Consider the following 13,660-nt stretch of genomic DNA (forward strand, 5'->3'; position numbering starts at 1 on the left):
CCACCAGGGGTCTTTTCACAGCCCCCAAATCTAGAAGAAATTCAAGAAAGCGTACAGTATTATATAGTGCCATTATTTCATTGATTCCCTTCTATCTCATATTGCTCAAATGAACAGCAAACCTGGTTTCAAAAAACAGATAAAGCAACACCTCACGGCAAATCCCTCCCCCTATTTGACCTAGATATTTTGTGTGCATGTGTTGATTTGTAGGCCATGTGTGCCATTTTCAAATGTATGTAGTTCTGTCCTTGAGCTGTTATTGTCTATTAAAATATTCTGTATTATGTCATGCTTCATGACTGCTTTCAAAACAACTAATGGGAATGCTAATAAAATAACAAAAATTCCAAATAACAGGTAGCGACGACTCTTTCGGGGTCCAAACAGGAAACAAAGCAAAACAAATAAAATGCATAAAATACATAGTACACATAATATAATAACATAGTACACATAATATAATAACATAGTATACATAATATATGATGGCTCCTACCCTATGAGCTGTTCCAGATCACGCAAGCCAAGAATTTGTGCAAGCCCAACTACATAACAGGGTGGCAGGTAATCTAGCAGTTAGCGTGTTGGGCCAGTAACTAAAAGGTTGGTGGATCAAATCCCCGAACTGACAAGGTAAAAATCTGTCGTTCTGCCCCTGAACAAGGCTGTTAACCCACTGTTCCTAGGCCGTCATTGTAAATAAGAATTTGTTCTTAACTGTCTTGCCTATAAAAATAAATAATACTGTGGAATTACAATACAAAATATATACAGTGCCTTGCGAAAGTATTCGGCCCCCTTGAACTTTGCGACCTTTTTCCACATTTCAGGCTTCAAACATAAAGATATAAAACTGTATTTTTTTGTGAAGAATCAACAACAAGTGGGACACAATCATGAAGTGGAACAACATTTATTGGATGTTTCAAACTTTTTTAACAAATCAAAAACTGAAAAATTGGGTGTGCAAAATTATTCAGCCCCTTTACTTTCAGTGCAGCAAACTCTCTCCAGAAGTTCAGTGAGGATCTCTGAATGATCCAATGTTGACCTAAATGACTAATGATGATAAATACAATCCACCTGTGTGTAATCAAGTCTCCGTATAAATGCACCTGCACTGTGATAGTCTCAGAGGTCCGTTAAAAGCGCAGAGAGCATCATGAAGAACAAGGAACACACCAGGCAGGTCCGAGATACTGTTGTGAAGAAGTTTAAAGCCGGATTTGGATACAAAAAGATTTCCCAAGCTTTAAACATCCCAAGGAGCACTGTGCAAGCGATAATATTGAAATGGAAGGAGTATCAGACCACTGCAAATCTACCAAGACCTGGCCGTCCCTCTAAACTTTCAGCTCATACAAGGATAAGACTGATCAGAGATGCAGCCAAGAGGCCCATGATCACTCTGGATGAACTGCCGAGATCTACAGCTGAGGTGGGAGACTCTGTCCATAGGACAACAATCAGTCGTATATTGCACAAATCTGGCCTTTATGGAAGAGTGGCAAGAAGAAAGCCATTTCTTAAAGATATCCATAAAAAGTGTCGTTTAAAGTTTGCCACAAGCCACCTGGGAGACACACCAAACAGGTGGAAGAAGGTGCTCTGGTCAGATGAAACCAAAATTGAACTTTTTGGCAATAATGCAAAACGTTATGTTTGGCGTAAAAGCAACACAGCTCATCACCCTGAACACACCATCCCCACTGTCAAACATGGTGGTGGCAGCATCATGGTTTGGGCCTGCTTTTCTTCAGCAGGGACAGGGAAGATGGTTAAAATTGATGGGAAGATGGATGGAGCCAAATACAGGACCATTCTGGAAGAAAACCTGATGGAGTCTGCGAAAAACCTGAGACTGGGACGGAGATTTGTCTTCCAACAAGACAATGATCCAAAACATAAAGCAAAATCTACAATGGAATGGTTCAAAAATAAACATATCCAGGTGTTAGAATGGCCAAGTCAAAGTCCAGACCTGAATCCAATCGAGAATCTGTGGAAAGAACTGAAAACTGCTGTTCACAAATGCTCTCCATCCAACATCACTGAGCTCGAGCTGTTATGCAAGGAGGAATGGGAAAAAATTTCAGTCTCTCGATGTGCAAAACTGATAGAGACATACCCCAAGCGACTTACAGCTGTAATCACAGCAAAAGGTGGCGCTACAAAGTATTAACTTAAGGGGGCTGAATAATTTTGCACGCCCAATTTTTCAGTTTTTGATTTGTTAAAAAAGTTTGAAATATCCAATAAATGTCGTTCCACTTCATGATTGTGTCCCACTTGTTGTTGATTCTTCACAAAAAAATACAGTTTTATATCTTTATGTTTGAAGCCTGAAATGTGGCAAAAGGTCGCAAAGTTCAAGGGGGCTGAATACTTTCGCAAGGCACTGTAAAAATGGCTCTCTCTTCACGGTCCCCGTTGTGCTGTAAGTTGTTCTTTTATCCATTTTTTTTTTATCTGGTTGTATTGCTAGTTTGAGTTACCTAGGGTAGCAGAGAGTTCCATGTAGTCATGGCTCTTTAATACTGTGTGTTTCCCAGCCTCTGTTCTGGACCTGGGGACTGTGAAGAGACCTCTGATTGCATGTCTTGTGTCGTACTGATGAGTGTCTGAACTGTGTGCCGACTGCTTGAACAGACAGTTTGGTTACCTTCAACACATCAACACCTCGCACTAAGACCAATAGTGATGCAGTCAATCTCTCCTCAACTTTGTGCCAGGAGAGACTGACATGCATGTTACTGACGTTCGCCCTCTGTGTACATCTAAGTGCAATGCGTGCTGCTCTGTTCTGGACCAACTGCAATTGACCTATGTTCCTCTTTGCCGCACTTGACCACACAACTGGGCAGTAGTCCAGGTGCGACAAAATTAGGGCCTGTAGGACCTGCCTGGACGACTGAGATGTCAAGAAAGCGGAGCAATGCAATAAAGCCACTGATTACCAAAACAACAACAGTCACAAATTGCCCTGCCCCTTAATCCTGGTTGGTGTGTCAACAATAATCTGCAAGTCATGAGCTAGCCACAAGACAGTACTAAACAACAACAGATAAAGACAAATGTAAAGATGACAAAGATTTTTGGGCACATACATTATACATAGCAATCTCTCAGGAGGGAACATTCCCAAAATATTATGCCTTGTTTTCTTGTCCTGTGGATTGGAGGAGGAGGAAGAGGTCATTACTCGACCTAGAGCCCTGTGGTAATTGAAATTAGGGAGGGGGTTGGAGGAAACAGGCGACATGATAATCAATTTGAGGCTGTATCGGTAACAAAAGCTGCTGGGGGGCTCCAGCTCCCTATGAAGAGACCAGATGGCCCCAGCCCTGTGTGGGCCTGTAAGGGGGGAAGGGGAGAGACAATGGGAGGGAGGGGAGCATGTGCTGGAAGGGATGTATGGGGCAAACACTTTTAGCTGGATAGATGATTTTTGTGTGTGTGTGTGTGTGTGTGTGTGTGTGTGTGTGTGTGTGTGTGTGTGTGTGTGTGTGTGTGTGTGTGTGTGTGTGTGTGTGTGTGTGTGTGGTGCGTGTGTATGTGTGTTTGCCTGAGAGACGGTGCCATCTGCCAGCAACGTACTCGGGGTTCAGCAGATGTGTTCTCTGACACTAGGGGTGCAGCAGAGAGGGATGTGGAGAGGGTCCTGACACACCGCAGCCTACCTCTGTGGGAGAGAGGAGACAGACGACTGAGTAACTGGACAGCTGCATGGCACATGACACCCACATACGCACATACACACCATACCACAAATGCAAACACACACTGACTCTCTTGTACCGGCTCTATGAACACTCACTTTTGATTAGAAATTTGATTTGATTTGTTACTTTATTGTGTAACTATTTCCTTTTTTTAATGCACATTCTTACTTTTTAACTATGCATTGTTGGGAGAGGGCTTGTAAGTAAGAATTCCACGGTAAAGTCTACACCTGTTGTATTCGGCGCATGTGACAAATAAAATTTGATTTGACACACACAGATGCACAGGTCCACACATGCTAATACAGTATAAACACTCACGTGCTCACACAGACAAACATAACTCAGAACTCTGTTTTTTTCCAAAGGCCCTTTTGGGGACACAGGAGGGGGAGGATGTCTGGTCAGGTCTGTCCTCATTTGGCTGCTGTCCTATTATTGGTGTTAGACAGACTGACTGACTTCAGGGCCAGCAGATGACAGGAGAGGCATCTCCCAGGCAGCTGTAGAGTACTTCTCTCTAGACAGAATGTATGTGTCTGGTCATTGAGCAGAGTAGAGCAGAGCAGCACAGACAGACTTGAGTGAAGGAGAACTTCCAGATCTCAGTGAAAGGTCACAGTGAACCCCAGCTGGCCAGACCAGCCCTGCCAGTCATCTGGGATTGGCCGCAGGGACCAGCGGGTACCCTGAATGCACATCTACGACCTTTAGAGAAGGCACTTCCTGTCTACAGCACCAGAAACAGTGTGTTAGTGTTTTCACTGTGGAGGGAGTGTGTGGCAGGGGTACTCTACTCTAATTTTCACAGACTTTAGTGTCTAGCAGTTGTCTCTCTTTCCTGGGGCTAAGGTTTTACATTGAAATCAAAGTGTGAGAGAGTCAGTCTTATTCTTAACACTATTTTCTGAGCGTGACACGCACCACTCGTCTCAAGCCGGCCTCCACCAACCAACTGCTCCCATTTTTTATTGCCGAAAAATGCTGTTGTTGCACCATTTTCCCCAAAATCTCTTGAAATGTTAATTAATGAGGGATCTGTAAGAAAGCTGCCAATTAGTGAGACCTGACAGATGAGCAGGCCGTGGCGCCGGAAGCTTTGATGACTCCGACGTTCAGGAGAGCTGCATATTTGCTTGGCCTGCAGGGCTGCCGAGAGGAGGGGCACTGTTTGATTTAGGGTGAGAAACAGGGTTAGCAGTAAATGGGCGGCTTGATAGCAATCAGCAACGGCCAGGAAGAGATCATTATGGGGGAAATTTTCAAGGTTCCTAAAGTATTTACATATTGCTTCTTTTTTCCATCCACTCAAATATTAGTTTGGTCAAGTGATGCATAACTCTGTCTAGCTCTCTCTCAATTTAGTTAGGTTCAATCCGGTTCATGTTATAGACAGTGTTATCAATCTATATCAATCAATAGATTACGAATCTAGAGATGATGGACCTGAACTTACCATGTTGTCCTTTTTATGACAGGCGAGCCTGCGGTGACGAGGGAAAACAACTGTCTGAACGCAGCCAAGGCCTGCAACCTGAACGACACCTGTAAGAAGTACCGCTCAGCCTACATCAGCCCCTGCACCAGCCGTGTCTCCACTGCGGAGGTCTGCAACAAGCGCAAGTGCCACAAGGCCCTGCGGCAGTTCTTTGACAAGGTGCCACCCAAGCACAGCTACGGGATGCTGTTCTGTTCCTGTCCAGCCGGCGATCAGTCGGCCTGCTCCGAGCGCCGGCGCCAAACCATTGTACCAGTCTGTTCCTATGAGGACAAGGAAAAGCCCAACTGTCTCTCCTTGCAGGCCTCTTGCAAGACCAACTACATCTGCAGGTACACTAGGATAAACAGTTGTCAGAGTACGTAATATAGTACACAGGCATCTTGCAAGACCAACAACATCAAACATGTAACATAGCAAACAATCACATAGTCTCACGTGTCTGACTCCACATTTACAACACAGACTGACCAATGTCAGTGTATGGTTAAAATTACATTTAAGTCAACAGTGTATCCCAAGCCGTCTTTCAGATAGCATCCTCTGTAATGTGAAGAGGTGCTACAGAATACAGGTCCTAGCCCACCACCAAAGTGATGGGGTGTCTAAGTTAGCACAGCATGGAGGTTGCTATCATACCTTCGAGGTGTGGGGAAATATACCAAGCCCTGATAAAAGCTGTGAAAAACACCATAAACAAACCTGTTAAGATAACTGGATACTATGTTGGGAGACTGCATTAGGAATAAACCATTACCATTCAACATGTAATGCATATAAGCAAACACTAAATCTACCTACACTAACAGAGAGTATTCAGGTTAAGCAGTGAAACACTCCAATTCTCTTTCTGAATGCATGTCTTTTCTGCCTTAAGTGTTTCATTTAGCTGTCATATAGCAGCATTCAGGCTAGGATAACTGGGCAGGGGATTGGATGTGTTTGGGATAAGTGGCCTGTGTATCATTGGCAGTAATAGAGGCTGTATTGAAATGCAGCGAAACAGACTGGACTCAATGAGTGACGTCTGCCATTGCCTCTAGAGCTACAGCACTCTGTCTGGGATTAAATGGAGGCATTAGTGCAAATAAATTGGTTCCATTTCGATTCCAGCCTCAGGGCTGTGCAGTGTCTCTCTCTCTCCGCTCTCACTCTCGCTAACTCTTTCTCTCGCTCTCTCTCTCTCGATCTCTCGCTTGCTCGCTCTCTCTCTTTGTCTCCATATTTCTCTTATTTTCTAACTCTTCACTTAGCAAAATGTTCTTGTTCCTGCTCTCTTTCCCTTCTCAACAAAGGTGTAACACCAGGTGGTACTTAGCATCCCAACTCCATCATGAGTGGTATCCAGAGCTCCTCTCTATTTGTGTGGAAGGATTATAAAACCAGGCATACTTGTTGGCTGCTCCTTCACCATATGGGACGTGTATCACAGAGTAGAATCAACACAGACCCAACCATGCTGTGTGTGTGTGTGTGTGTGTGAGTTTGCGTGCCCGCGTGTGTCCGTGGGTGTGTGTGTGTGCGTGGGTGTGTGTGCATCAGTACGAGTGCTTTTGATGTTGTCTATTTGACTGTGACGGTTCGCTTTATAAGAGTGGTATGAAAGTTCAGATACACTCACTGTTTTTGTTGCATCTTTCAGGTCCCGTCTGGCTGATTTCTTTGCCAACTGCCAGTCTGAGCCACGCTCTCTCTCTGGCTGTCTTAAGGAGAACTACGCTGACTGCCTGCTCTCCTACTCTGGCCTTATCGGTGAGTCTCTCCCATCTCTATTGGTAAACTTTTCCTCACACACATTGAGTCTTCCTATGGTCTCATTTTCTCACTGAATCTTTATACTGTCCACTGAGTGGATCTCATTCCTATTGCTATGGTCATCTGTCAGAGAATCCCTTTCCCATATTCGCTCTAGCACAGCACAAACCAACGTCACACCACTTCCTCATGCCCCTTCACATAATTTGATGAAATTAGCTCATTGTTCAGAGGAAACCAAGACTCATAGCTGTAGAAAATGCAATAGAGCGAGAGAATGAGCGTGTGAAAGAGATAAAGAAAGAGGAGGAAAGTGTGTAGAGAAGATTAGTCTCCTTTATCTTCTGCTTCTGTGTGCTGAGGGACCCATCCTAGCTCAAGCCATCACATTTCCCGTACTAGCACAGCTGTAGCAGATAGTACACACAGCAACCAGCAAAACGGCAATTCATTTTGCTGCAAAATAAAAATGGCTTGTTTGGACGGACGCCAGTAGAGGAACAATGCATTGAGGAAGCAAGAAATCTCTGACTGCAGCTGTTTAGTTTACTACAAAGAGGAAGAAACCTTATTTGTCACACTGCCTTTGGAAATACTCCATGATGATTCCAGTGTTACATGTTGTTCAGACAATTGGATGAAAATCTAGCTTGAAATGTTGAGGGGCTAACAGTTGCAGTATGATAGGGATTCAACATTGCATGATGGTTTGGGGAAATGGGAGGTGGAAACTATTTTGTCTGCCACAGAGAATAACATGTCTTTAGAAAACAATATGGTAGATAAACTCTGTTTCTTCAAGTAATCTACTGTGTTTCTTCCCCCCTCCTTATAGGTACAGTGATGACACCCAACTACCTGCGTTCTCCTAAGATCAGTGTTGTTCCCTACTGTGACTGCAGCAGCAGTGGCAATGGCAAGGAGGAGTGTGACAAGTTCACAGAGTTCTTCACAGACAACACCTGCCTCCGTGAGTGACTGACCAGCCTCCTCCTGTCCTCTCCGCTTCATTCTCTTACCAGTTTCCTGTCTCCTCCACCCTTTCATTGTGGTCCTCCTGCCAATTGTTCATGCTCCCTCTCTCCCAAGTGATACTCCATCTCTCCTGTGAGCTCTTTGCCGATGGAGCAGAAAAGCAGAGAGAGAGGAGGAAGAAACAGCGATAAGGCTGTGTGGGTGCATGCCTGCACACGTGAATATATGTTTGTGTGTGTGAGTAAAGGGTTCCAATATCCGCATAGCGCAGATCAGCAACCAGGGCATTGTCTTCTAACTCTATCACATATCAGACAGCTTTAATGAACCTACCTCCCCTCCCTCCCTCTCCATCCTCTCCTCCTTTAATAAACACGGCTGCTTCACTATCACAAGGTGTCAGGCCTCTGGAGATAGCAGATCCGTGGCTGTGGTGCTTTTCTTTGTGCAATCACAGCTCAACTTCCTCTGCTGTGTTATTGGTATGGCATTGTCTCTCAGCGCTTTATTTCTGTCAAAGCCAGTAGTACCCAATATAGTCATGCTCTCACTGACCCTGTGCATACGTTTATTTTCACTGTATTATAGAGATAGAGTTTTATAAATACATTTATTCTCAACGTGACAATGATCACAACACAGCATTATCACAATAGAGACATTTCTTTAGTGGAATTTCAGTGTCATTGAAGTCTTTTTGACCCACTGCTTTTGGGTTTTAGTTTTGAGAAAGAAAGCCATTGAGTAGTCTCTCTCGGATCATCAACTTGATTTAGCCTCAATAAATAAAAAGATATTGAGCAGGTAGCCTGGCGGATAGGAGTGTTCGGCCAGTAACCAAAAGGTTGCTGGATCGAATCCCCGAGCCGACATGGTAAAAATCTGTCGTTCTGTCCCTGAGCAAAGCAGTTAACCCCCAACAACAACTGCTCCTTGGGCACTGATGATGTCGATTAAGACAGCCCCCTGCACCTCTCTGATTCAGGGGTTGGGTTACATGCGGAAGACACAATTCAGTTGAATGCATTCAGTTGTACAACTGATTAGGGGCCAGAACATAATTATAAATCATTTGCAGACTGCATAGTGACAGCTAGAAGCCTAAACAGATATGTTTGACTAAAACATAATAATTTCAAACATTGCTTACATTTGTATATGATCTCATATATCTATATTTTGCATGGGAATACTTTGGAACAGATTTCCAAAAGGAAAATCACTTGGAGCTGATTTTCTGGTGTGTTTACAGTCTTTTATGTACAAAGAAAAAATATATATATATGTCACGGTCGTCATAAAGAGGAGACCAAGGCGCAGCGTGGTAAGCGAACGTCACTCTTTAATTAAAGAGACAACACTGAACAGAACTAAACTAAACAATATGGCTAGTGCAGAACAAGGAATACTAAATGCTACCTAAATATGGTCCCCAATCAGAGACAACGATAAACAGCTGCCTCTGATTGAGAACCAATCTAGGCAACCATAGACTTATAAACACCTAGAAAAGGGTAAAACCCATAAACATACAAAAACCCCTAGACAATACAAAAACTACACAAACCACCCTTGTCACACCCTGACCTAACCAAATAATAAAGAAAACAAAAGGTCTGGGCGTGACAATATATATATATATATATATATATATATGTATTTATTTATTTATTTATTTATTGCTCAGAAAGCTTGGGGGGCCAAATAAAATAATCCGCGGGACACCAGTTGGGAACCCTGGTCTGTCTAGACAGACGGGTTTCTTCCAACAATGTACAAATGTGTCATCATACATGTCTTTAATTAGACCAATGTCAGTTTGTCAGAGAGGAAAGGGTGGCGTTGGGAAAGCCATATTATCTGTTCATGTCCTGCCGTAAACATGTTCGGGGGCTAGCGCTGGTGGAGGATATTTTCAATGAGTGTATATCGTGAGTCGTTTGCTTGCGCCATGACGTCAGCGTTACATGCTTACAACCACTGACTCGCTGTGGCTAGAACTAGCCTAGCAATCTGCACATTGCCCAAATGAACACATTGCCTACATCTATTTACTATAGAATACTATAGTACTTACTATAGAATTCTGTAGTAAACTGTAGTATACTGTGGAACAGTGGTTCTTAAACCTCTCCCCTGGGACCCCAGACATTTCACTATTTTGTTTTATCCCTGAAATAGCTCACCTGATTCACCTAGTCATGGGCTTGATGATTAGTTGACAAGTTGAATCAGGTGTGCTAGCCCTGGAATAGATCAAATACATGAAATGGCTGGAGGTCCCCGAGGAGATGTTTGAGAACCGCTCCTGTTGAATAAAATACTACACGCTGTAGTATCCCTCAATCATGTGTAGTACTTACTATGTCATTTTGTTGTATACAGTATAAAACGATGGTAATGTCCTCAAAAGCATTGCAGTTTATAGTAATACTACAGTATTTAATTTGCATCTTCCCAATCCATTCCCCTCCCCTATATCCTATTTTGTGCTACCCAAAAAGTGAGAAACCTACACGCCAAGATCTGTTCAGACCTACCTACCTGCCTACAGTGTCACACCCTGTCCATAGAGAGGCTTTTATTCTCTATTTTGGTTAGGCCAGGGTGTGACTAGGGTGGGCATTCCATGTTCTTTTTTTCTATGTTTTTGTATTTCTTTGTTTTTGGCCGGGTATGGTTCTCAATCAGGGACAGCTGTCTATCATTGTCTCTGATTGGGACCCATACTTAGGTAGCTCTTTCCCACATGGGTTTTGTGGGTAGTTATTTTCTGTTTTATGTGTCTGCACCAGACAGAACTGTTTCGTTTGTTCCGCTTTGTTACTTTATGTTCAGTTTTATTAAAAATCATGAGCACATACGACGCTGCACCTTGGTCCTCTTCTTCAAACAGCCGTTACATACAGGTTATGGAAAATTTGCTCTTAGTTTTTGTCCAGTAGGTTTCCTGAAGGAGAAAGAAAAAACACTATGGTAAATACTACATTAATTTCTGCAAAAACACAAAATACTACACTATACTACAGTCCACAAAAACACTACAGTAAATACTACAGTATACAACAGTAAACTAAATATTACAGTAATGTCTGGACTTAAGTCTGCAAAAACCCTACAGTGAATACAATAGTATCAGGAATCAAGGTACTGAAAGACCAAAGTGCAAACTGTGAAGTAACAATGTTTATTGTAACAATGGGCAGGCAAATGACAGGTCAAGGCAGGCAGAAGTCGATAATTCAGAGTAGAGGCCAAGGTACAGGACGGCAGGCAGGGTCAGGTCAGGCAGAGGTCGGTAATCCAGAGGTGGAGCAAAGGTACAGGCCGGCAGGCAGGCTCAGGCAGAGTGGTCAGGCGTGTGGGTACAGGGTCAGGACAGGCAAGGGTCAAAAACCAGGAGAAAGAGAAAATGGAAAAAAAGACGAACTGGCAACAGACCGACAGAAAACACAGGTATAAATACCTGGGGGGAGGCACAGGTGAAACAGATCAGGGCGTGACACTATAGTATATTTTCATTTGGGTGTGTCCACCGATGTCATGTTTCTGAGGGGATTGTTTTTAAGCCCTGTTTACTCAAACTCATGATTTGTTAGGAGATTTGGGCACCCTCCCCACATTTTTTCCTGCCCAGAAAATACTACATGATTTTCCATTTGAAAACTTAAATGAGTTAGGTTCTCAATTGAAAAATACTACATTTATTAAAACCAAAAAGATGATTCAATGCCAAATGTTTTATTTGATTATTACCAAACCTGTATTTCAAGTTGCAACCTATTTCTTTCAACACGCAACTTTTACACTTTGGTTAAAAAACGTATAAGAAATACAAACTAATATTTCTGTCACGCTGGCATGAAGGATTCGGGAGACAGGGGCAGGAATGCGTAATAAGGGTTTTTATTAAGCCCAAATTACGGAGTGCTGTGCAAAGGCACAGGGACGAAGACCAAACAAACACGTAACAAAACACAGGGTAGAAACCCAAAACAAAAAGAGCGAGGAGTACCTCGAATAAATAACACACCCGCACAATTATTAACACATGGGACGAGACCCGTAATCATCTGCGCAATCCACAAAGGCACAAAAGCCAAAACACACACAGAACAGGTACTCACACGCACCAACGGATATTGTAACAATAATCGACCGCCCAATGGAAACCAAAGGGCACATATATACAAGTACAATCAGTGGGAATAGGGGCCAGGTGTGCGTAAGGAATGTTCTGGAGGGATCTGTGACAATGTCGTGTAAAGACAACCCGTTTTTTCATCTTGTTCAAAGTTCACATTTTTATTTGGAATTACCAATCCAAATGTCTTCAATTAGGGTTCAAGCAATTAAATAAATTCCCTGTAAATCAATAAATTAAGTTTGTTCAATAACTTGAAATAATGTTTCCAAAAATATTATTTGTACTACACATTCACATTTAGTAGCTACACTATCATAACCAAGCATTGACCACTGTAACATATAAACCTTATCATGCTCTTATGCAATGCTCTTATGCAAGTATCATTACATATGCTGGCAGTGTACAGGTTTAAGTTTAAATAACAACTACAACAGACCACATGAACCGGAATGACCACTCTCACGGGTGGACAAAAATAAACTCAAAGCCACACAATAAGCAACACATCCAACTCTTCTGATGCTTGAGGTGTTGAAAGCAATGTAGGGCTCTATTCAATCTGTATCGCTGAAGGGTTAGAGATTGTGCGATAGAAATGTAAAGGACATTTCCAATTGAGCTGATACATGCAGTGTTTTCAGTGAATGCGGTCTCCGCTAACGTGGAGAAATTTCCTTTGAATTTCAGTCACACTGTAAAGCTGAACTTCCGCAATACAGATGTATAGAGAGTCCTTGGAAACGTTCATTCAATTTTTAATCTGTCGAATTTGTTATTTGATTTCAGGCGAAGTGAATAGATTAGGTTGAACATATCAAAGTGTAATTTTCAATCATTCCAATCATTCCAACAGCGTCATCCCACTTTTTTACACATAGTATGTGTTAGTACTGTAGACAATCTGGATTTCAGTAAATGTTTCTGAATGTACACTTACTTGCACATACTGAGCTCGCAATTCTTTCACCCTTGGTAAGTTGCACTCAAAAGGTACTCTGTATACTTGTTTCATTCGCATCCTGTTACGATGGAGGACACAGTCAATTGTGGAAATGCTCTCACTGTCGATTCCCTGGAAGTGTGTGTTGTCTTGTATCACTCGTTCCTGGATTTCTCTGAGTCGTATTGCATTATCTTGAAGGACCATGCCAACTCTAACGGCCTCTTGCTTCCGAGTGAATATAGCTGTCCTTCCACCTGCATGTGGCAGCCTTGCAATTCTACAAAAAGTAGTTGTGCAGTTACAAAACATATTCATGCAGTACAATACATACAGTGATTAACTTTACAAATGTCTATTGAAACAGCTGCATATAGTGTAGTACAGTAAATTTGCAATTACAAAAATACAGTAGTATCCTGTACCTGTTCTCTTCTCTGAATGTCCTTACTATGGTGGACACAGAAAATCCGCTCAAATTGGGTTGCACTCTAAGTCCTGCTTCCCTCATTGTCAGTCCATGGACAAGAACATGGTCTATAACTTTTGCTCGAATTTTATCAGATATTTCCACTCTTTGTCTTCCTCTTCCTCTTCATCCTCCTCTTCCTCTTTCT

At 42.6% G+C, this 13,660-nt stretch overlaps 1 protein-coding gene across 3 annotated transcripts in view; it reads left to right on the forward strand.

Annotated features, from left to right (window-relative positions):
- The window catches only part of LOC139381159 (GDNF family receptor alpha-1-like), a 124,753-nt gene that overhangs the window by 87,837 nt on the left and 23,256 nt on the right, over window positions 1-13,660 (forward strand). For all 3 annotated transcript variants that reach the window (XM_071124520.1, XM_071124519.1, XM_071124518.1), the window contains 3 exons: window positions 5,204-5,555; window positions 6,866-6,975; window positions 7,814-7,948. In XM_071124520.1, coding sequence (XP_070980621.1) covers window positions 5,204-5,555; window positions 6,866-6,975; window positions 7,814-7,948 — 597 coding nt within the window. The remainder of the gene's footprint in view (window positions 1-5,203; window positions 5,556-6,865; window positions 6,976-7,813; window positions 7,949-13,660) is intronic.

The sequence above is a fragment of the Oncorhynchus clarkii genome, chromosome 23 (assembly GCF_045791955.1).
Source record: "Oncorhynchus clarkii lewisi isolate Uvic-CL-2024 chromosome 23, UVic_Ocla_1.0, whole genome shotgun sequence".
NCBI classification, from domain to species: Eukaryota; Metazoa; Chordata; class Actinopteri; order Salmoniformes; family Salmonidae; genus Oncorhynchus; species Oncorhynchus clarkii.